Source organism: Rutidosis leptorrhynchoides, chromosome 1 (assembly GCF_046630445.1).
Source record: "Rutidosis leptorrhynchoides isolate AG116_Rl617_1_P2 chromosome 1, CSIRO_AGI_Rlap_v1, whole genome shotgun sequence".
In the NCBI taxonomy this organism is placed as follows: Eukaryota; Viridiplantae; Streptophyta; class Magnoliopsida; order Asterales; family Asteraceae; genus Rutidosis; species Rutidosis leptorrhynchoides.
Window position 1 is genome coordinate 7,661,584 of NC_092333.1, and position 25,324 is coordinate 7,686,907.

At 34.0% G+C, this 25,324-nt stretch overlaps 2 protein-coding genes, 1 non-coding gene and 1 pseudogene across 3 annotated transcripts; 1 reads left to right on the plus strand and 3 right to left on the minus strand.

Moving 5' to 3' along the window:
• Positions 1 to 10,317: 10,317 nt before the first annotated feature.
• On the minus strand, positions 10,318 to 10,773 carry LOC139855950 (uncharacterized). Its single transcript, XM_071845188.1, has one exon. It carries the CDS (start codon positions 10,695 to 10,697, stop codon positions 10,491 to 10,493), a length of 207 nt encoding a protein of 68 aa, XP_071701289.1. The 5' UTR covers positions 10,698 to 10,773; the 3' UTR covers positions 10,318 to 10,490.
• Positions 10,774 to 20,123: 9,350 nt separating this feature from the next.
• Positions 20,124 to 22,319, minus strand: LOC139901972 (pentatricopeptide repeat-containing protein At3g09040, mitochondrial-like). The gene is made up of 6 exons (XM_071884654.1): positions 22,303 to 22,319; positions 21,136 to 21,191; positions 20,993 to 21,051; positions 20,768 to 20,885; positions 20,597 to 20,656; positions 20,124 to 20,437 (listed from the first exon to the last, which is right to left on the minus strand). Exons 1-6 carry the CDS (start codon positions 22,317 to 22,319, stop codon positions 20,124 to 20,126), a joined length of 624 nt encoding a protein of 207 aa, XP_071740755.1.
• TRNAQ-CUG (transfer RNA glutamine (anticodon CUG)) lies at positions 21,662 to 21,733 on the plus strand. Its single transcript has one exon. It is a non-coding gene; the product is annotated as a tRNA-Gln (tRNA).
• LOC139902041 (probable protein phosphatase 2C 1) lies at positions 22,108 to 24,971 on the minus strand (annotated as a pseudogene).
• Between the last annotated feature and the right edge of the window lie 353 nt (positions 24,972 to 25,324).

The following is a 25,324-nucleotide window of genomic DNA, read 5'->3' on the forward strand; positions in this document are numbered from 1 at the left end:
TTTGGAGACACTATCTTTTAGGTGTTAAGAGTACTGTGTACACCGATCATAAGAGTCTTCAACATATTCTCGATCAAAAACATTTGAACATGAGACAACGAAGATGGATTGAGACGTTGAATGATTATGATTGTGACCTTTTGTATCATCCGGGTAAAGCCAATGTTGTGGCTGATGCTTTGAGTCGTAAAGAAAGGGCTGAACCACGAAGGGTTAGAGCTTTGAATATGACAGTTAGATCAAACCTCGTTAGGCAGATTCTTGAGGCACAACAAGAAGCCTTAAAGGAGGAGAAATTCGTGAAAGAGAATGTAGCCAAGGTAGCTAAGAAGTTTGAAGTTCGAGCTGATGGTACTAGGTACTTTGCGGGACGTCTTTGGGTTCCGAAGTTTGGAGGTCTTCCACAGTTAATTCTAGATGAAGCTCATAAGTCTAGATACTCTATTCATCCTGGTTCAGGAAAGATGTATCAGGATCTTAAGGAGTTGTATTGGTGGCATAATTTGAAAGGTGATGTGGCTACGTATGTGGCTAAGTGTTTGACCTGTTCTAAGGTCAAAGCTGAACATCAAAAACCGTCCGGATTGTTGGTACAACCAGAAATTCCCGAGTGGAAGTGGGAAGGTATCACTATGGATTTTATCACTAAGTTACCAAGAGTTTCGGGTGGCTACGATGCGATTTGGGTGATTGTAGATCGACTCACTAAGTCGGCTCACTTTTTGCCGATTAGGGAAACCGATTCCATGGAGAAACTCACCCGTTTGTATTTGAAAGAGATTGTTTCGAGGCATGGTGTTCCCGTTTCTATAATTTCCGACAGAGATAGTCGATTTGTATCGAGATTTTGGCAATCGTTGCAAGAAGCCTTGGGCACTAGATTGGATATGAGCACCGCTTATCATCCTCAAACGGATGGTCAAAGTGAGAGGACCATTCAGACATTAGAAGATATGTTGCGAGCTTGTGTGATTGATTTTGGGAATGGGTGGGATAAGTATTTGCCGTTAGCTGAGTTTTCTTATAACAACAGCTACCACGCAAGTATTAAAGCCGCACCGTTTGAAGCTTTGTACGGTAGGAAGTGTAGGTCTCCTATTTGTTGGAATGAGGTTGGGGATGCTCAACTTACAGGTCCAGAGATTATTCACGAGACTACTGAGAAGATTGTTCAAATTAAAGAAAGGTTGAGAACTGCTAGAAGTCGGCAAAAGAGTTATGCCGATAAGGGAAGGAAAGATGTTGAATTCCAAGTTGGTGATCGTGTTATGTTAAAGGTTTCGCCTTGGAAGGGTGTTATTCGTTTTGGTAAAAGAGGGAAGTTAAGTCCTCGTTTCGTGGGACCGTTTGAGATCATTGAAATAGTTGGACCGGTGGCTTATCGATTGAAGTTGCCACAAGAACTCAGTGCCGTTCACGATGTTTTCCATATTTCGAACTTAAAGAAGTGTTTGGCTGAATTTGATCAGACTATTCCTTTGGAGGAACTTCAAGTTGACAAGCAATTGCATTTTATTGAGGAGCCAGTTGAGATCATGGACCGAGAGGTTAAGACTCTTAAACAGAGCAGAATTCCTATTGTTCGGGTCCGATGGAACGCTAGACGCGGTCCCGAGTTCACTTGGGAGCGTGAAGACCAAATGAAGCAGAAGTATCCGCATTTGTTCTCAGATGCCGAGTCAACCCCTGCGCCTGCTTAAATTTCGGGACGAAATTTCCGTAACGGGGAGGTACTGTCACGACCCTACTTTTTCCGTTATCTTTTTCCATTAATTATTTAACGACCGTTAACTGTTAGTGTGCCACGTCATTTCTATAACCTATATTATTATTTTTGTAATAATATATATATAATAATTATTATGTGTTATGTGAATATATGTATTCATATTTTAATTTATACGTTTCTACGTTCCGCGGATTTCCATCCGGCGAATCTTTTCGGTTTTTAAACCAACGGTCGAGCTTTCGGGATTTTTAAATCCTAAATATTTTAAATATGATATTTTATGATCATATTATTAGTAGGTGTATTTATATTTATTTTTCGTCGCGCGTTCGTTATCTTTCCGGATTTTTAATCGCGTAAGCGTGTTTTCGCGTTTCGGGATTCGTTCGGACTTTCGGGCCATCAGGAATTGCACGTTTTTCAATAATGGACAAGTTGGCCCACTAAGGGGCCCACCCCCTACCCAATTCGGCCGAATACTCCCAAGGGGAGGGAGTATTGGCCCTTGTTTTTCCTTTTGTGCACTTCCACTTTTATTTTCATCTAAAACCTAAATTGCAATCTTTCTCTCTTCCTCCCCTTGCCCTAGCCGTCGCCAACCACCACCATAATCATCATCTTCATCATTTTTCAAGCTTGGATCAAGGATTGAATAGCATAAACGTGTTCCTCTCTTCGTTCTCTACGCGATTATATTCTTTGATTCTCGATTTGGGTATAAACCCTAACCCTAGAACTTTTCATATTTATTTATATTTCTGTATTTTGAGTTTATATTATTAGTATGATGTATATTAGTTGTTGTAATGTTGTTTGGATGCGTAAAATTACTCGTTTGCATATGTTTTCGGTTTGTAAATTTTGGACAGCAGTTTGATTCGTATATTCTGACTTTGTAACTGATATGAATGTTAAAATAAAGTACATAAATGAGTTCCTCTCATCAAGACATTAATTTTAGACTCCGGATTCATGTCGTTTCGATTCCCGGAGCCCTAGATATGCTTAATCTGATTTTTGTTAAAGATTGAAAGGTGTTCTTGGCATGAACAAGGTTGGGTCCGACTTTGTGACCATCCTTGGTGTCTTTAGGGTGTGTCATTTGGTTAGGACTGATGGTGAGACGAATTGTTATGTTCGGGTCACCTAAATCCGAGCCACGGTTCACCCGTTGTGCCCGAATTACCGTTTTGAGTAAATTGATTTCCCAAATGTTGTCATGGCTGATATCCACGACCTAGGGACTGTTCTTGGAGTGTTCTTGAGTTCATAATTGTGTCGGGTGGTTTGAGTAGGTGAAGTTGCATATGTGGCTTGCCCGAAACCGACATCCGGGGCTCAAGATACGACCCGACGAACTTTTAAACTTAAAACTTATGGTTAATGATTAAACTTATGTTAAAATTTATGGACTTCATTATTAATAAATTACTTTAGATAAAAGAAGTAATTATTATTATTTAAAAACTTATGATATAAATATTTATTATATCATTTAATTATTAATTATAATTTAATTAACATTTTAATTAAACTTATGATTAATAATACTATTATTATTAAAGGAAAATACTTATGATAAGTATTAAATTTGTTTTTGAGAAATTATTAAAAGACTTATAATAAACATTAAATAATTATTTAATTATTATAAGACTTAATTATTATTTAATTATGATTTAATTATTAAATACTTATGATTTAATAATTTTAATTAGAAACTTATGATATGATTAATAATTCATTATTAATTAATAATACTTATGATATGATTTAAAATTTATTATAAATTAATAATATTTATATTATGATTAATATTTAATTAATTAATTAAATACTTATGTTATACTAATTATAACATTTCAACTTATATTAACTTTAATAATTCATTTTATTTAATTAAACTATTGTTAAGACATTATTATACACTTTTGACTTTAAATAACATTATAACCTATGTTATTATTATAACTTACACTTTTAAGATTAATGTTGACTATGTTTGACCAAGGTTGACTTTTGAGTTGACTTTCGGTTGACTTTGACTTTCAGTTGACTTCTGTTGACTTTCTAAATAAGGAAACTTTCCTAACTTCAAAACTTTCTAAAAATAGAACTTTCTAAATTTGGAAACTTTCCAAAAATAGAAACTTTCCAAAAATAGAAACTTTCCAAATATAGAAACTTTTCAAAAATAGAAACTTTCCTAAAATAGAAAACTTTCCAAAAATGGAAACCTGCTAAAAATAGAAACTTTCTAAAAATAGAAAGTGTGTGTCCTTATGCTGTTCCAATCAAACCGATGCTTGATGAGTAATGTTCTATGCCTACTTGCAACATGTACAATAGCTATCATACTAAGACTTGGCCTAAGTTAGTTATTTATTTCGACCTGCTTTATTTATAGGTCGGCGTTGTGATCTTTCTTGATCACTTTACTTTACTTGCTATTCGCTTGTTTGTGAGATTTCTTCAGTTGCTATTTAAGGTGAGTTATAGTCCCGTTTTTACATACTTTTCAAAGTATATTTTTGGGATGTGATTACATGCAGATTTTTATTTACGGTTAGACACAAGTAACAGTTAAATTTAATTATTCATTGTGAGTTGGACAAAAATATTCCCTAGTCTGGTAACTGTAATCATTGGTTTCTACCGGTGAACGCGAATCCTACGGATAGATCTATCGGGTTTGACAACCCCATTTCGAGCTAGTCGCGCTAGCAATTTATAATCGGAATGTTTAGTACTTCGTAATTTGTTGTAGATACACTGTCCAAGTGTATATTTTTATTGTGTTTGGCAAGGGTAAATAAAGGGTTAAGTGGTTACCAGGTGGCTCATTGATAATGGAATAATGTTTAATGTTTTCTAACATTTTTAAATCTTGTGGTCTAAAGTTTACTTATTTATTTAAACCTATAATTCACTCAACCTTTGTGTTGACAGTTTACTTGCATGTTTTCACAGGTACTTGAGTTATATGATGCTTCCGCTGTCGTTAGAAGAGTCTGCATGCATTTGGGCAGATTTTATTGAAACAATTTATGAAACTTAAGTTTGCATTCTATTTTGGATAATTTAAATTGTGGGTTTGTTGGCAATGTTTTGTGTCAACTTTTGGTTCATTACTATGGTTGGTTGATTTTAAACTACTTAGTTGGGTTTGTTTCCTTTTTGGGCAACATTTTGAAATAAAAGAATGCAACTTTGTTTATTTAATTCATTTAAGTCCGATCAAGCTATGGGACCAACTGACGGATCCGTTAAGTGTTTTGACGGGGTCGTCACAGAAGTGTACGTTCATTGGTTACGGTTCGGATGAGATAGGATATCGTTGTTGGGATAATGAAGCTAGAAAGGTTATTCGATCGCGTGATGTTACCTTTGATGAAGATTCGATCTATGGCAAACTGGAAATGGGGAGTCAAAAACCGGATCATGTTATTCTTGATGATGTTTCTCTTGATGATCTTGCGGGTTCTAGTGGGAGTTCGGGGAACAATGAATTGCCGATTAATGGTGATGGGTTGGATCTTGACAATGATGGGGATGGTTCAGATAGCGGTGATAATTCCGAACGTAGTGCGAGTTCTAGTAATGAGGAGGCTAATGAAACCGGTCCAACCATACCGGTTGCTCTTATACTTAGACGCTCGACTAGAGTGCCCAAACCTAATCCTAGGTATTCTCCATCAACAAACTACTTGCTCTATACCGAGAATGGTGAACCCGAAAGTTACTTTGAAGCAAGAAAGTCCAAAGAATCCATACAATGGGAGCTTGCTATGAAAGAAGAGATGGGGTCACTTGAGAAGAACAAGACTTGATCACTAGTGAAATTACCTCATGATAAAAAGGCGTTGCAAAACTAATGGGTGTATATAATAAAGAATGGGGTGGATGGCAAGAAGAGGTACAAAGCACGGTTAGTGGTTAAAGGGTTTCAACAAAGGAAATGGGTTGATTACCAAGAGATATTTTCACCGGTGGTGAAGATGACTACTATTCGTTTGGTGCTTTCGTTGGTCGCATCCGAGGAATTACATCTACAACAACTAGATGTGAAGACCGCATTCTTACACGGGGATCTTGATGAAGATATCTACATGAGGCAACCCGAGGGCTTTGAGGTAAAAGGTAAAGAGAAGTGGGTTTGTATGTTAAAGAAAAGTTTGTATGGATTGAAACAAGCACCTAGGCAATGGTACTTGAGATTTGATGAGTTAATGAAGAATGTTGGTTTTGTAAAATGTGAAGCGGACCATTGTTGTTACTTGAAGAAGTTCAAGTCTTCTTACATAATCTTATTGTTATACGTTGATGACATGTTGCTTGCGGGTTCCGACATGTCCGAGATCAATAAGTTGAAAGGTATGCTTTCAAAGGAGTTCGAGATGAAGGATCTTGGTAGTGCTAAGCAAATACTTGAAATGAGTATTGTGCGTGATCGTGCTAAAGGTGTTCTATACTTGTCTTAATCCAAGTATATTGAGAAAGTAATAGAAAAGTTTAATTTTGATAAAGCAAAGGCTTGTACTATGCCTTTGGGTAGCGCGATAAAGTTATCAAAGAATCAATCACCTAAAATGGAAGAAGACAAAGCGGAGATGGAAAAGGTTCCGTATAGATCGGCCGTGGGAAGTATTATGTATGCCATGGTTTGTACGAGACCGCATATAGCTCATGCATTGGAAGTTGTAAGTCGTTATATGTCTAATCCGGGGAAGGAGCATTGGGAAGCGGTCAAATGGTTGCTTCGTTATTTGAAAGGTACTTCTAGTATGGGATTGTGTTTCACTAAAAGCAATGTTGTACTTAGAGGTTATGCGGATGAAAATTTGGGTGGATTTGGTGATTCGAGTAAGAGTACTATGGGATATGTGTTCATGGTTGGTAAGACGGCGGTTAGTTGGATGTCTAGACTACAAAGAAGTGTTGCTTTGTCGACCACCGAGGCCGAGTATATGGCTATTGCGGAAGCTTCTAAGGAGCTTGTTTGTTTGAAGAACTTCTTGTGTGAGTTGGGTAAAAGATAAGACAATTACGTCTTATATGTGACAACCAAAGTGCAATCAATCTCGCGAAGAATCCGGTGTTTCATAATCGTACGAAACACATTGATTTGAGGTATCATTTTATTCGAGAACGTATTGAAGATGGTACTTTGACATTGGAGAAAGTCCTTGGTATGAAGAATCCCGCGGATATGCTTACTAAGATGGTGTCAATGGACAAGTTGAAATTTTGCATAGCTTCAACGGGTCTTCTCATGAACTAATGAGAAGGTGATGACCGACTAGGAGATAGAGAGATGATGATTCTATTCTAACAAGAAATGTTGAAGACCTTGTATCGAAAGTCTGCTTATCCGGCGTATGTGATAGGAGTGTGCGAGTCCCAAATGGAGTTTGGTGGTAAAGGGTGCTTTGGCGATCTTGGTTAGGTTGGTATGATGGGTTGACAAAGTGTGAGTCATGGTTTTGACTATCTTCAAGTGGGAGAATGTTGGATGTGAAGGATATCAAAACAAAGGATTCGGACGAACAGGGTAGGCGCGACGCGGTCTAACGTGTGATCAGAGCATCAAGTTTTGGAAAACGACTGTCCGGAGAATAGCCTTTGAGGCGCGGCGCGGCTTCGTCTGACGAGAAGTTTCCAAATTTAAGTTTTTTCTTGTTCTCCAAGGTGTTTTGGCCTATATAAAGCATCCTAATGTAACCCTCAGTTGTATCTACGAATTATATCAATAAAAATCTCTCTAGTTGGTCCGTGGATTAAAGTAATCGACATTCTATTACATATAACCACGTTAAATCTCGTGTTCTTTAATTTTCTTGTTTTATTGTCTTTTGTTTGTCGAAGTGGGTGATTAATCTCAGTGATTAATCTTATTGTTTGGGTCCTATAATCCTTACATCGAGAGGGTTAACCTTATAAAATATTATGACGACTAATCTTGAACATAATTAACAGTTACTCCCTAATAAAAAAGATTAATGGAAGGTTGAAATTGAAAATTTAATGAGGACTTAAATCAGACAAAAGAAAGTGAGAGGGGGCTAGTTGTAATTTTCAAATAGGTTCGATTGATGTAACGTTTGGAGTAGTAAGATCGAACCTACCAAGTCAACTCGAGCCTGTCACGTGTCACACGAATAGAAATCCAAGGTTTCTATATTTGATTATATGTATATGTATATTTAATATGTATACCAGTTGATTATGGTTAATTAGTTCTTAGGAATTTTAATGTACCACAAAGACGTTGTATATGAACAGAAAATCAAAAAATGTAATTTCAATAATCATTTATGAAAAGAAGACAAAATTGGCCGATGATCCTTTATGTTTGTATCAAATAGCACGAATAACCTTTATCTATTTTTTCAACTTAGATGACCTTCAACTATTAATATTTGGCACCGAAAACCCCGTCGATAAACTCTGTTAGTATTCTCACATTAAGTTCCATCACGTGCTGGGCACATGAGGGGAATTTAGTCCACTACTATTTTTCTTTGTTGGATACTAGTCACGGACCAGGCATAGCATGTGAGTGTTAACATAGTTAAAACAAATCCTACAAACTAACCCAACTAAAAATCTTTCTCTATAAGAAGCTGCAGATCATGAATTAAACTGTCAAAAAGCTGTGTGATTAATAACGGTAGGACAAAAACCCCATCAAGTGTTGCAGTCCGAGATCTCATAAACTACCTTAATCTGAAATAACTTACATAAAGGATTAAAGATGGCTTCAGTTGCGAGTTGGTCCTAGATCTCAAAAACCATACATAAACTAACAAAGAATTTCAATTCCAGGAAGAAGAGGAAGACCTCGTTTTGTTTTCTTCAGATCCGGAGTATTTCGGGGAGACCAATCCTTTGGTGGTTTCTTTGCGACTAAGCTCTGGTCAAGGTTGATGTATTGATTTCTAGGGTTAGTAATTTTTTGAAGTACTGTCGTATGAGGTGGGGCTGCCTGAATATTGATAGTCGTTGTCGAAATCGGATCAATCTGCACTGCCCTCACATGCTTGGCATGTGATCGTACTTAACGTCCAAAAACTAACGGGTGTTAGTGGTTAGGTCATCCGCGTCGAAAGTTAATATTTTAAGGTCATCTAAGTCGAAAAAATAGATAAAAGTTATCCGTGCTATTTGATACAAACATGAAGGACCATCGGCACAATTTTGTCTTACAATAATTAATCTATTAATTTCAACAACTTTCACTTATTATTTCAGCAACTTTAAGCTGTAATTGATATGAAACTCATGTATACACAAAAAAAATATATATTTTACGAGTACATCGCAACTACTTTATATGTTAAAATTTACACATACCAGTAGGGCCGTCTCAACAATTTAAAAGCTCTAGAAGTAAATAAAAATGGGTCCACATATACGTTAAATTTTTTTACTACGCATAAATAAAGAATACTCCAATCTACTCCGTATCTATTTATTTACTTACATTGTATTTAACTATTAAAAACAAGGTATTTTAACTTTAATTGACAATTTTTTATGTAATTTAATTAAATATATTGAAAAAAATATTTACATATTCAAATTTTGAGTCCTTCTAAATTTTTGGGTCCTAGGCGGTTGTCTATCTTGCTTATGCTCGAAGACACCTTTACATACTAGTAAAGCTTATTAAATCAACCATTTCCTTGTCCCATCAACCAGTCTAAATAGAAATGTTCCTAGGGAACAATTCGAAGGCGTGAACTTGCGGTCAAGAAGGAATGTCGATTCTACCTCGGGATCTTCTAAGCTCGTCGATTTTGATGAAGATTTGGACTATGGGGATGTTATTCAAAATTTTTTTATGGCGGGTAAAGTTGATAAGAAGAGTTCGTTGTTGGCAAATCATATGATGTCCAAAGAAGCTTTCGCGGCTTTTGATATTATGATGACGAGTATGGCCGCAAATGAACCGGTTACGGATAATCTTAATAACTCTAAAGAAATCCCGCATGCGCCGTTTTTGAATAAAAAACGGCAAATACGTAAGCAAATAGTGGTTCATGGCGCTGAAATGACAAAGTTCGGTGTGTTCATTAAGGAAATTTGAGTCCTCGTATATCGGGTTCATGTCTCGTTATATTCTTTAGTATTCGTAATCATTGTACTCGTTTGCTTTAAGTTTATTGATTTTGATTCGATTTAGGTTAGATAAGGCTCGGTATAGATAGTTTGATAGTTAGCCACTTTCTAGGCACGAGCCTCATCGGGTTCCTCTTTTGTACTTCTCGTTGAATTCGTTTTTTTTTAAACGTTTTCAGTTTTAATAAAGTTCTCGTTATTTTCGCCAAAAATAAAAAATAATAAAATAATAAAATAATAAAAAAATAATCAACCAGTCTAAATTGTGATCATTCAAAGAACTAGGAAGCAGTTTATTTGTTATTAACTGTAAGCATAACAAACATATCTCCTCAAATCAAACACCACAATTCTTTATATGAAACCAAAAAATATTGTAGAATTAATCATGATTATATTATTATATTCGACAATACGAAAAAATAATAATAAATCAAGAATTAGATTTCATTTAATCTGAAGATCGGATAACAAATCAACAAAATGTGATCATGGCGTTGATCTAAATAATTAAATTAATAAATCCCTATCAAAACTACTTTTTTTTTTTTTTTTCTTTTCCTATACGGCGTCTTCGTGATACATTAAAACTGCTAAGAATTAATTAATCATATAATCAACTGGTATATATCAATTCAATTTAATTATAAGATTTGAGAATAGCACCACAGAAAGTACACATAATAGCTTTCCATGATTTCCAATAAAACGGGACATGACAAAATCTGGTGGCAGTCTTCATATCGGCTACACTCGCTCCTCCACCGCACCTCGAACAAAGACCGGCTGCTGGTTTGCATCGTCTCACTTGTCGAGTTTGGTCTACCAAAAAGCAAAAGCACACCATTTTTCCTACACCTTTTTTTATGTGTGTTAATAATAATAAAGGAAAATGTTGAAGTGATAGTAGTAGTAGAAGTAGTTGGGAGTTTAAAATGTGATGAGGAAGTTGAGTTATGTGGTTAGATATTTATAGGCGTTATAAAGGTACTTCAAAATATGGGCGCCATTGGTAATTCTGTTGGAAACAAATAATATTAACTGCTATTATAATTATTGTATATCAAGTTGGGAAGATAATAAATTAAATTTGACTTTGAGAATAAATTCAATGCAACTAACTTTTATAATGACTATGATATAAAATATAAATAATAAGTATTGTTATAATTCAGTAGGCTTATAACTACCTTTAGTGGTTCTTGATTGTAGAAGGTATATAGAGATAGAGATACTGTAAAACGGAGAAAACAAAGGTTGAACAAAAGGTATGAGTAATTGGTTTTTATTTATAGAAAAATGTACAATGAGAGTTTGGTGGCATTTGGAATCTAGAGAGAGAGAGTGTTTTTGTTAACCAAAAAATACATACAATAAACTCTAACTCAACACACCTATTTATACTCAAAAAAATATACTATGCAATATCTATAATAATAATAAAATTATCATCCAATTATTACTTTTATAACACTCCCCCTTGGATGATAATTTTATTAGTGAATAACTAGTACTGCCTCGTTAAAAACCTTGCTAAAGAAAACCCTTTGGGATAAAACTTTAGCTAAGGGAAAAAGAGTGCAGCATAGAGTTGACTCCCCCTCAAGTAGGCAACGCCTGAGTTGTTACATCTTCTGAACATGCCTCATGCCAATATTATGAACGTGTGTTCTGAAAATAGCAGTTGGAAGTGCTTTGGTGAAAAGGTCAGCAGAGTTTTTGCTGGACTGAACATATCTCATTTCAATCTGGTTGTCCTTAATGAGATTTTGAGTGTATGAGAAGAATCTAGGGGGTATGTGTTTTGTTCGGTCACTTTTGATATACCCTTCTTTCATCTGTGTTATGCAAGCTACATTATCTTCATAGATAGTTGTTGAACTTTTATTGCGTTCTAGTCCACAAGAATCAGTAATGAGTTGTGTCATTGATCCAACCAAAAACATTCCCGACTGGCTTCATGTAATGCAATTACTTCGGCATGATTTGATGATGTTGCAACAAGTGTTTGTTTTTGAGAACGTCATGATATTGCGGTGCCTCCATTTAGGAATACATATCCAGTTTGAGATTTAGCTTTATGTAGATCGGATAAATAATCTGCATCTGTATAACCAAACAAATCTTGTTTCGAGTTGTTAGAATAAAATAATTATAAATCAGTAGTTCCCCGAAGGTATCAAACTATTTGTTTGATCCCATTCCAATGTCTTTTGGTAGGGGCTGAGCTGAACCTTGTCAACAAATTAACTGCAAAAGAAATGTCAGATCTTGTATAATCTATAAGATACATAAGAACCTCAATTGCACTAAAATATAGAACTTCCGATCTGTTAAAATTTTCATGATCTTCGCAGGGATGAAATAGATCAGTGTCAATATTGAGTGATCTAACAACAATGAGTTTGTCTTTAAAAAAAAATGTTTTAAAATCTTTTCGGTATAAGTTGTTTGATGTACAAGTAAACCATTAGGCATATGCTCAATTTGCAATCCAAGGTAATACTTGGTTTTTTCAAGATCTTTCATTTCAAAATAATTCTTTAGAAGTTGAATGATTTCATAGATCTCTTTATTTGTTCATATGATGTTAAGAACATTGACATAAACAACTACGATCTCATATCCGAACATTGTTTTCATAAAACATACGTGCAAAATAAGTTTATATTTATACCCTTTTTTTTATCAAGTAGTCATTTAATCCGTTATACTATTGTATCAACCCATATAAAAATCTTTGTGATTCAATGGAATACATTTCTTTAGGTTTTGCGTTAGATGTTTCTGATACCTTAAACTCTTCAGGTATATTCATATATATCACTATCAAGTTATCCATATAGATAAGTAGTAACAACATCCATGAGATGCATTTAAGTAACTACCAGGTTGATTAAGTATCTAATAAGTAATTGTATCCATTACATAAGGATAAGTTTTCCTCATAATTCATTTCTGGTCTTTGTGGAAAATATTGAGTTACAAGTCTAGTTTTGCCTTGTAACTTCATTTGCACATTTCTTTTCGGATAAAAATTCATTTGTATCCCATACGTTTCACATCTTTAAAAGTGATAACGATTGATCCGAAAACTTTTCTTTTATCGAGCGATTCTAATTCAGCTCTTATTGCTCCTTTCCATTGAGCTCAATCATGTCCATTTTGTATATTCAATGACAGATTTTAGTTCCAGATCATCATCTTTATTCATGATGTCATTGTAACATTATATGAAAATATCTCATAGAGATTTTAGTTTCATTTCGGTTCCATAATATTGCATAATTTATCGCAATTTTAGTATTTACATTTATCAATATCCTCTGCAGAAGGAATATTGATTTGTGGTTCTTCTTGAACACTTTCTCTTACCTCATTATCAGCTGATTTTCTTTTTCGAGGATTTTTATCTTCGGAACCAATTGATCTTCCACGTTTGATGCGTGGCAAAGACTCAACAGTGACATTATTGCCAGCTTTTGGAATTTCAGTTCGAGCTGGAGCATTTATCGCTGGTATATATGATTTAGTCACTTTTTTATATCTGTAAATGCATAAAGTAATTAATTTGCAAGTTCTTGCATATGCATTATTTTTGAACTTTCGTTTCACATTCTTTTGTGCGAGTTCAATATACCTTAATTGATGTTCACATCATGAAGCATCATTTTATTTTTTATTTTTATTTCTCCCCCCTAATCTAAGGAACAATGTTTTATTAAAATGACAATCAGCAAAACGTGCTGTAAAAACATCACCCATCATGGGTTCAATATATCTTATGATTGAAGATGTTTTATATCCAAAATATATTATCATCTTTCTTTGAAGAATCATTTTATTGTGTTGTGGTGATACAATTGGAACATACACTGCACAACCAATGTTTTAAGGTAGAAAATATTTGGCTCTTGGCCAAAATCAAGTATTAAGTGAAAATATTTACGACTTCCACATGGTATAATGCGAATTAATGTCGCAGCATGTAAATTTACATGTCCACATATAAATATTGAGAGATTTGTACTCATTATCAATTGTCTAGTTATTAGCTGTAAGCGTTTATCTATTGATTCAGCTAAACCAATTTTGTGTATGCACATGAGCAACTGGATGTTCAACAACAATCCCTGTAGATATATAATGATCATTAAATGCTTGAGATGTTAACTCACCAGCATTATCAAGTCTCATCCTTTTAATGGTGTAATCAGAATAATGTGTTCTCAATTTAATAATTTGTGCAAGAAACTTTGCAAATGCCATATTACGGCTTGATAACATACAAATATGAGACCATCCGCTAGATGTGTCTATTAGAACCATGAAATATCAAAATGGTTCACATGATGGATGAATTGGTTCATATATCTTACCTTGAATTCTTTCAAGAAACATTTGTGATTCTTTTTCACAATATACTTTTCATTAATCACCATATGTGCTTTCCATTAATCACCATATGTGTGTTTTTTTTTTTTATAAATCACCATATGTGTTTTTTTTTTTTATTATATATCCTTTTCACCATATACGCTTTTAATCATATGCGCTGTGTTTTTCACCATATGCGCTTTTAATCATATGCGATTTTCATCATATGCGTTGTGCTTTTCATCATATTCGCTTTTTATCATATGCGCTTATCATATGCGATGCGCTTTTTATCATATGCGCTTTTTTATGTGAATAGTAAATTAATTAATTTCGTTTTACTATTCATATGAATTAATTTAGATTTACTATTTTGTTAATTGAGTAATATATATATACATCATATACTTGTGACTCTGAAGGCTCAAATGAATTTGACCATATAGTTATACGTTGTACCTTGCACATTAATTTTCAGTAGAAGCTTTAGATGCATATTATTTTCAGTAGAAGCTTTAGATGCACCTTTTTTTTTAAATCACCAAATACCACAAACACTTTGTTTGCGTTTGTTCATAGTCATCAATGAAAACCATTTTCTTTAATTTTATTTTATACAATAAAATTAACGCATCATTATTCTTTTCAAAAACAATAATCTATTGTTATTGTTCACTTGTGCCATGTTTAACAACAAAAGTCGACAACCTCTGTCTTGTTTGTTGTGGCAACCAAAAACAACCTTTGCTTTTGTTACCGAGAATCCAAGACCAAAAAAAAAATTAATTTTTAATTAATCTTTTATCAAAACCATAAATGATTTTATTGATCTACGTTGATATGGCCATAAAGAATTGACGGCTGACCTACTTTTGTAAGTGTATTTCGGCTATCATCCCGAAAACGCACAACGACCTTTTTTTTTTTTTTTTTTTTTTTTTATGAACTATTTGTTTCATATCTAGCTTAGGCAATTATTGTGAACATTTGGTCCCTATAAGAGCATTTATTTTTTAGACTTTTAGTTGATTTGTACTTGTCACAATTAGGGATAGCACCCGCGGGTCGTGGATGCGGATCCATTGGATCCATCACCCGTACCCGCGGATTTTTTTTAAGAGACATCCAATTGAACCCTTGTTCGTTGAAACAATTTGACTATATTTTTACTCCCCATTATTAAACGGGCCATTTTGATGCACACTCTTAAAAAAATAATTTGTTTTTTAAGTTTTATTATTCAACCTCCTTTTTTCAACGGTCACGTTTTTAACAAAACATTTGACAAGTTTGGAAAAAAGTTTTTTATTGATTATCATCAAAAGTTTTCTATTGTCACTCTACTGGATGGAATTATGGCATACAACCAAAATTGCAACCCAACACTACATAAGAACAAAAAAAGGTTGTTTTTAATTAACATATGTATATGTGTTAAACTCGGAATAATAATAACTTATTTTAGAAAATTAACATAAGACATGTTGAAACATTTTTGTCACATTTAGCTCATCAAGTCTAATACTTATCATTGATAGATTTTATCACGTCTAGGAGATGTTTACTTTTTTCTTGTATTAAGTCCTACTTTCATTTACCTTTGTTTGGAAAAAAGTTTTTTTTTTACTTTGCTTTCCCCCTTTCTGTAAAACTCATTTAAACACTTTCTTTGTTTTTTTTTTTTTAAAAAAAACTTCCTTTTTTTTACGTTACCCGTAAATTATAAATATATAAAACAAACTTTTTGTTTAAATTTTTTTTCTAGTTTTTAAAAGGCCACTTGACCAATTTTTTAATTCTTTCACAACACCTGATATCGTGATCGTGACCTTTCACCAAAGCAAGAGATATTCTTGATAAACTAAACACGGACTCGTGTTTGAAATTGTCGGCCACAAAAAAATTCATTTGATAAAAGTATATATTTTTTTTTAGTTATAGAAGGAGACCACTTCATTTTCAATACTTCATTTTTGACAAAAAACTATTCCATTTTACCATCCCCTTTTTTTTCTTACTTTAACTTTTAAGATATACTTTTAATAAAAATACAAACTACTTTTTCTTATTTTAACTTTTAAGATTTACTTTTAATAAAAATTCAAACTACTTTTTGTATTTTAACTTTTAAGATTTACTTTTAATAAAAGTACAAACTACTTTTTCTTATTTTAACTTTTAAGATTTACTTTTAATAAAAATACAAACTATTTTTTTATTTTAACTTTTAAAATTATAAATTTAAGAATAAACATTAGTATGCATGAAATAAATAATGATTAATTGCATAAGTAATCATAAATGTTAGATAACATATAAAGACCCCTTCGTATTCGTATTGATCGGAATTAATCTCGACCCATGGTACCGTGTTGTCAAATGACGTGTTGCGTACATAAAGTACCGTGTTGTCAAATGACGTGTTGCGTACAATCATGAGGTCTTATTAACATAAATATAAATGTTAGTGAAGTTAATAAGAGTCAGATTACAGAAAATATAATTCAGGCGGTATAACCGACCATATATAACTTAAATAACATAAATATAAATGTTAGTGAAGTTAATGAAAGTTAGATTACAGAAATATAATTCAGGCGGTATAACCGACCATATATAACTTAAATAACATAAATATAAATGTTAGTGAACATAACTGTAAATGTTAGTATACATAAATAAATGTTAGATAACATAAATGTAAATGTTAGTATACATAAATAAATGTTAGATAACATAAATGTAAATTAGGCGACAGTGTCGACCATATATCATTTAGGTGGTATAACCGACTATATATTAGTTAGGTGGCAGAGCCAACCATACTTAGTATAAATGTTGAGATAATCGTGCTGATAACGTGTTATAATTCAGTAGGCTTATAACTACCTTTAGTGGTTCTTGATTGTAGAAGGTATATAGAGATAGAGATACTGTAAAACGGAGAAAACAAAGGTTGAACAAAAGGTATGAGTAATTGGTTTTTATTTATAGAAAAATGTACAATGAGAGTTTGGTGGCATTTGGAATCTAGAGAGAGAGAGTGTTTTTGTTAACCAAAAAATACATACAATAAACTCTAACTCAACACACCTATTTATACTCAAAAAAATATACTATGCAATATCTATAATAATAATAAAATTATCATCCAATTATTACTTTTATAACAAGTATATGTTAATCTTAATTACCAATTATTATTTTTTCAAATTTATTAAAATTTTAAATCAAGTTAATCAATTAGATTTCATTATTTACTTTTTAATAAAATTGGAAAGTGATAATATCAAAGAGGTGACCGTATTAATAAAATCAATTGTATATCAATTTTGATAATTTTGTAGTGTGCGTTTCATTTTCTATGAAATAATTATAAGTATTGATATTGATGTAATTTTTATAGACATGTGAAATGTCATAACTTCTTCACAATGTAAATAAACTTCTTTACAAAGTGCCAAATTCTTTACAAAGTGCCCAATGGTACTTTCTCGGTGTCGGACACGGTTCGTTTATTGGTGCAATCTAACGTTGTCACAACTCCTATGTGGCCAAAAGTGATTTGGGGTAACAACGGTTCCGTCCAAAGTAATGTTATTTCATTGGCTTGAAACGATCTCCTTTTCAATGGTAACTTCATGTGTCGTTCGGTTTTGGTCCGCAATTTCAAGCTAAAATCATTCTTATGGGCCATAATTCTTAAGGTTTGCAACGGTTTTTCAATCCTACGTTTAGGAGCACGATCCTTTTATTTTGTGTTTTTAGCATTATTATCTTTCAATTTGCATTTTCTTTTTTGACCGAGCTTGTCTCCGTCGTTGTACTTTGTATTTGCATCTTCATTGTTTTGATGAAGATCTTTCAAGTAATACATTCAATTTTTTCGCTGTAAAAAAAAAAAAAAAAAAAAAAAAAAAGTGCCAAATTCTTTGAACATCATATCTAGTTGACTTTTTCTGAAGGAATTATCATAAATATGATGATACAGTTACAGTTGGAAATTTCAACTGTTTCGAATATGAAAAGTCAATTGATCATGGCTGTACACGTGGCATATAGAAAGTGGATGATATTTTGTGTTGTATTCCTTTACTTCTGGTCTTCTGGATGACAGTAATGCAGTATGGGATGGCCTATTAAATCTTGGTTCACAATCTGACGAAGTATGAAATATTCAAAATAATCAATCAACAGTTTTGGTTACATAATAATTTAATTTAATTTGATTTTAAGATAATTAATTTTGACAAAACTAAAATATAACCCGCCTAAAACTACTAAGATCATGGTAATGTTGTGAACCTCAATACGACATGAGAAATACGTGACCAACTAATTAAGATGCGTGACTTCACAAAAGAATTGAACTCCATAAAAACTCAAAATAACGAAAACGTTAATTGGTTCATACCATACTGCATTAGACCCATTACGTGAGAGGTGGTAAATCAGACTCACCTAGCAGTGCGACCAATATGGTGTACATTCACCGAATATGACTCGAATGTACATTCAATTTTGATGTACATTTCTAGACCTGCGAAATGGAGTTTCAAGACAGGAGTTTACCATGTAAGCCATGAAAAACCGTCGAGCGCAGTTCTGTCAAAAAAAAAAAAAAAAAATTAGAAGCTTAAAAATAGGGAACATGTCAAATGGGGCCCAAACAAAACTTCAAAAGTTTTCAATTCATAAAACTTCATAAATCGTTTTCGGGTCAGCACGAGTACGCCACTTGCGACCTGCAACCAGACCCAAGGTTTCACACAGCACTAATGTTCAACCATTTGACACATTATCCAAATAGCCTATTTTGGCGCCTCTAAGTAATTTACATCTATGCACATCAGTAATCACATAGAGTTCCGAAAACTGTGAATCCACGATATCAGCATGCATATGCACTGTGAGTCTATAATTACAAATGCTTTTAGAGATTCTCTACAATATCAAAATTTTAACTTTCCAGTTTCTATGAAAAATAGTAAACTAACTCGAAAGATTTGATCAGAGACTCTGTTCTTAGTCAAAGATTGCATTTACACGAGGTCCATACCCGATAGCATGATATAAAGGACGATACCACGTGACCTAAGCCCCAGGGACTCCTGAAATGAGAATAATCAAAAGCAATACAATGCCCAACATATGAAGAACCGACAATTACAGATATAATGTAAGTTAGACATTTACCAATTGAACCTTATCAATTGGGACAACCAGACCAAACTACATAATAAATTTTTAATCTTGATGCAAATAACCATCAAATTTGGCTTGTACTATAGACAATTTCCTTTGTACAAGAGTAAAATGTGTTAGCCTAGCCGTATGGATTCAACATTTGATCTTTACTTCCACAGGATTTAGAACCTATACACCTTTGACTTTGACCACCATTGACTTATCATCAGAAACTACTCCTAGTATTATAAATCAATCAAAATTAACGAATCCCCATCTGATCTGAACATCTAGGGGCTTTAAAAACTTAAGAGTATCCGTCAACTACTAAAGGGTAATTTAGTAATTTGATATATGACAGTCACAAGATAGTAATATGAAGATAGAAAATGCCTAAAAGGTTGCAAAATGGACAGGTTGGTTAACGGGTTTGGGAATTGGAATGGTATGAACAATTTTTTAGTAGAGGTCGAGTCAGGTTGGCAAGCTCGAATGATTTATGCATTGTTAATACAATCTGGGCAAATTTTAACCCATTCTAACATATTTGATCCATTTTCATTTTATCTATGTTCTATAACTAAAACATTAGAGTGTTGGTAAAAAGTATAACTAACCACGGATTCACTTGATCGTATCTTCACATAACCACACTCATTCATGCTAACTCATCCAAAATCTTACACGCTCGTAACACTTTAACCGACAGTCAAACCCCTGTTGAAAAATGAAACGAAGCAGGTATAGGAGTTATACCTTTATCGATCATTGAATCGCATATCTTTAAAGCTTCATCATTTCTATGTTTTTTAAATGATCCGTTCATTATAATTGTGTACGTACAAACCGTTTGGTCAGAACCTTCGTTTTCCATCCGATTACAATCATCGATCTTATCGTTTTTCACCAATGCATCGATAAGTGCATTATAACAATAAAATTCACAACTGCATCCATTGTTAACCATTTCCTCAAATAACTTCTGGGCCTCATCTAATCTCCCAGTTTCCCTTAATAATCCATCTAAAAGACTCGAGTAAAACATTGCATCAACTGGCACTTAATTCTATTTACACAACTCAAAATAGATAGTTGTCCCCTCTAATCTCCTCGTTTTGAATAGAACATTTACCATAACACCATATGTGACCATGTCATGCTTTAAACCACCATTCTTCATACTTTCGAAGAGCCTAATCACCTCATCTATGTGCCCACGTTTGGCATACGAATACATCAAAGCTGTATAGATGGCAACATTAGCTTTAGAACCGTTTTTGAATTATATTTTCAAACAATTTATATACATCAGATTACTTTTCTCAACAACATTTTCCGTTTTTTCACATTAACAATACCCTTTGAACATCATATCAAAGTTTACAATATCAGGTTTTACAACTCCAGTTTCCATAACTTCAAACACCTGTTCAGCATACTCCATAAACATCAAATTAACCAAACCATTTATCTATAATTTTTTATGTAAATAAACTAGGTTCAATTTCAAACCCAAACAATTCTTCAACCAAACCATGATTCCAATATGATTTTATCAACAAAAATGCAACACTTTACATTCATCAAGAAACCCTTTTTCTTAACCTCATTAAAGACAAACTTAACCTTATCATAATCTTTACAACCACACAAAAAATCAATCAAGAAGCATAACATTCAAGATCATGAAAAAAATTATACCCCCTCATCCTTCTGCTTACCAAGTAACCAACTCTTTTGAAATTCCGGAAAGCGAGTTCGGGCAGGGTGACCCGACCTGAATTAAGAACATAAGAGACAAAATTGGGTGATAATTACATGAACAATTTGTGACAAAAAAGCATCCAACTTTAATTCCGTACTGATTGACATCATTTAAATATACAGCAGACGATTTGGTCAACCAATGGTGAAGCTTTAGGGTGATGTGTAATGACGTCAGTTTCGACCCATTCAGGCGGTGGTGGTAAAAACCTATCTAGGCTTTGAGATGGGATGTGGGTCCGGGTCGGGTTTTAATAGGTGTTGATATCGGGTGTAATGAAGCTTTTTGGTGCAATTGATGGAGTTTGAGAGGGATTTAAGTAGGGTTTTTCTCGCAGTATGTAAAGCTTGAATCTTGTAATGACTTTGATCTGGGTCTTGTTTTTTTGAGTTGGAAATTTGAGGTTTTAGAACCTGAATAAGGGTTTTGTGTTGTGTGACTTACTTGTTAAAGTTATTTTCAAGCAAAATAGATCAACAATTGGTCCTATGGTCTAGTGGTTAGGACATTGGACTCTGAATCCAGTAACCCGAGTTCAAATCTCGGTAGGACCTTTACTTTTTCACAACTTTTTTTTTTCCAACCACCTTTAAACCAAACGTTCAAGAAAGTGCACGTCTTGGAAAACGTTACCAACAATGTTGAATTGGAGTAATGCCATTGTTAATAAAGAAAAGATTTTCTCCTAATAAGATAAAACAGAAATTTTGATTTGAAAAGTTCTTATATGTATAATGATTATGATGATGTGATTTATGCCTTTTTGAAATAGAAATAGAATAGAACTAGCAATAGCAGTTTAAAAGTTAGAACACTAAAGTCAACAGTGGCGGATCAAGGAAAAATTTTCACCGGGGACGAATTTTTTTTTTAAATGTAGGGAATTTTTTTTGGCAAAATATAGAGTTTTTTGAGCAAAATTTGGAGGTTTTTGGGTAAAATACGAATGTTTTGGGACAAAATATGGAGGTTTTGGAGCAAAATATGAAGGGTTTGGGGCAAAAAAAAATTACACCGGGGGCAAAATCAAAAAACCGAAAAAATTTGCACTAAAATTTAGAAATCCACCGGGGGCGGCCGCCCCCCTCCTTAACCCTTTGGATCCGCCTATGTCAGTACATACACAAATTTGCTAATCATTATAATCGTCTAAGCATGATCTAGAGTTCAAGTTGTTGAAAGAAGCAAAATATCATACACCATTCGGCAGTTCTTTCGAAAACCTTGGAAGTTGAACCAGTGAGTTGACTCGTGTGACGCCTTCCAACCCGGACCAATTCTGATCTTCAGTTACTCCCACACTGATTTCATTATCCAGTTCTCTTCGATGAACTTTCGTGTTCTCTTCTGATAATCTGACTGTAAAATTTCGTTGCAAATAAGGCTCCGGATTCTGGCCATCATCTGATTCGCCTGCAATACTTCTTACGGTAGCAGAAGAGAAACCATGCTCTTCGTTATCTGATTCTGAATCCATCTTACCATCTAAAAACAAGCAAACCACTGCACAATCGTCCATTTTGGATGTCGGGTATTTGGATTTGCATTCAAGGTCAGCTGAGTCAACGAGTAGTCTCGCTGCTGATGATCGATTTATATTACTTGTTCATTGCTTAAAACATCCCAGTTCTAAATAATAACACAACAGCTAGTGGATCAGTTTAATCATCAGAGTACAAGTACAGTTTAATCATCAGAGTACAAGTACAGAGCTTGTGATTCTTTAAGGAACAAACACACAAAATCATCTATGTTAAAAAAATACTTATTTGTGAAATAGATTAGGAATTTGCTAACATCAACTCTTATGGGTAATGGCGTATCCTAGAGGATACACGCATAAAAATATCATTTTTATACAGAAAGATGGATCAAAAAGCATAAAAGATAACAAAACTTGACAGTTTTTAGTATTTGCCGTCCAGCGTACAGCAGGCCGCCCAGCGATATGCGTAAGCGCTTTTACTATGCGCGTGAGCGGCACGCAGCCACGCCAAAGTCGGTTCCGGATGCTTCGCATAACTGAATTAATCAGCGTTGGACACGTGTTCCAGAGAATTTCGGACATTCTACGCCTACCCCCCCCGGGTCACCACATTTCACATCTGAACTTCAGTCAGAAAGAAGTACACTTTCTCTCACACACAGTTCTTTCTCACTCTAAAAGCACATTAACCGCTTAGCAGCAGAACGCTAGACGGATCAATTACAGATTGATCCACAGATTGATTGAGGCCACCCCACGGATCTCTCATCCGTGTTCCGGGTCTGCAGGGATTATTTCCCGAGGGCAAACATCAATCAACATACAATCACTCTACGCTAGGCTGATATTGTTCTGTACTGGTACCTTACACCCGTTATACGGAAAATCGTACCAACATAGGGTTGTCGTTAAATGTTGTTCATGGCGGTTTCACATTTTTTTCATGGTGGTTACACATTAACATTATAGTGGTGGTCGTTGAATTGTACAACCATTTTATGCACGTTAACGACAACCGGGCTATCGTTAGCAAAATTCGATAGATTAAAGAAAATGTGTTTACTTACCCTGTTTGATGCAAGAACAATGAACTTGTCACTCTCAGTAAGAATTCGATGAGAGACTTCAGGAACGGAGATCACTCCATATTCTTTTAAACAAAAATCTCCAAAAGCTAGTGCCATTGCAAGCCCCGGGGTCATCATCAAATGGTAACCAAACTCTTGACACCTCAGGTTCATCTTGTAATGCAAAAAACTCGACCTTTAAACTGCTTAATCCTTTCAGCTTCTCCTATAACACCAAAACAAGTTATACTAGCTGAGCCTCAATAATTTAAAAAGTAAAGGTAAAGAAATTAGTTCATCGTACTTGGTAGATCCGGCTTTAGGTCAACAGTCAACTGAATTGCAACGAGTGAATCATTTGTATCCTTAGATGCCATGATGGCTCGAGAATCTCCTATACTTCCAATGAAAAGATCTGAACCCTTAAAATAAGTGTTTCGTTAGATAAAATCGTTAGTACTCGGGAGTTTAGATTAGGTATTAAAAAAAATCCCGAGCCTGAAATAAAACCGATACATGTTTAACAATGCTCGCAGCGGTGCTGCCGCGACAGAAACAATCCAAATTGGGATGAGATTTTAGTTCTTTATCGATCGCCTTATATGACTTCAAAATGCTTCCTTATACAAATGCTCGGGTTTATCATCCTCAAAATCAGCCTCTTCACTAGACTAGTTTTTCTTAGACTCTTAAGAATCAAGATATGAAAACAGCTTCAGTGGTAACGTATCACGAACTTTACGAGAAACAGGATGTCTGTGGGGTCCATGACCACCTAAAATTCCACAAAATGTCACATCCTCACCCACGAAATGCTGAATATATACTTCATTAACTAAAAACTAGACTCGTAATACGAATTAAAACACAATTAGAGGACTTACTTCCCACACAATCATAGCATCTTGATTTATTCCCTTACGACCCTGCTGAGTATAAATACAACAACTTCGGCTCTTGCCATTTGCAAAAAGGAGAGTAACACTAGGCTGTTTTTCGGCCTTTATGGTCAACCATATTGTATCATACCCTGTGTCTGCCAAAGCCAGTTTTTTGAACTCCGAATTTCTAAATTGTGTTGGTTTTAAAGAACCTAATTTTAGGTAAAATAGTTCAAAAAGCTAATTGCTAATAGAGAAATCAAAAAAGGTTGGAACTTTTAAAGAGTAAAGGCTATAGTCAAATTCATACCATACACACTAAATACTTGCTCAATAAATCAAAGATCATTTGCACCATTTATCCCATAAAAAATAAATCAACTTTTAAGGAGCAACGGTTAACAGATCGTTATTGAACACACAAAATTACAGAAAGTAACCTAAACCAATTATTTTTTTAATCTAATTTACAAAACCCATTTCACATATAAATATAAACATACAAAACTATCAGAAATTCAGAACAATACTAGTTCATCATAGCAAGAGCCAAGAAGCTGTAAACCCTAACATAACACAAACCAATTTCACAAACACAATGAGAAAACTTTAAATTACTAGAAACCATACAAAATTCGTGAGCAAAAGATAAATTCTAGGGAGAAAGAAGGTACCTTTGTGAAGGATAACAAACCGGGTGTTAACAAAAAA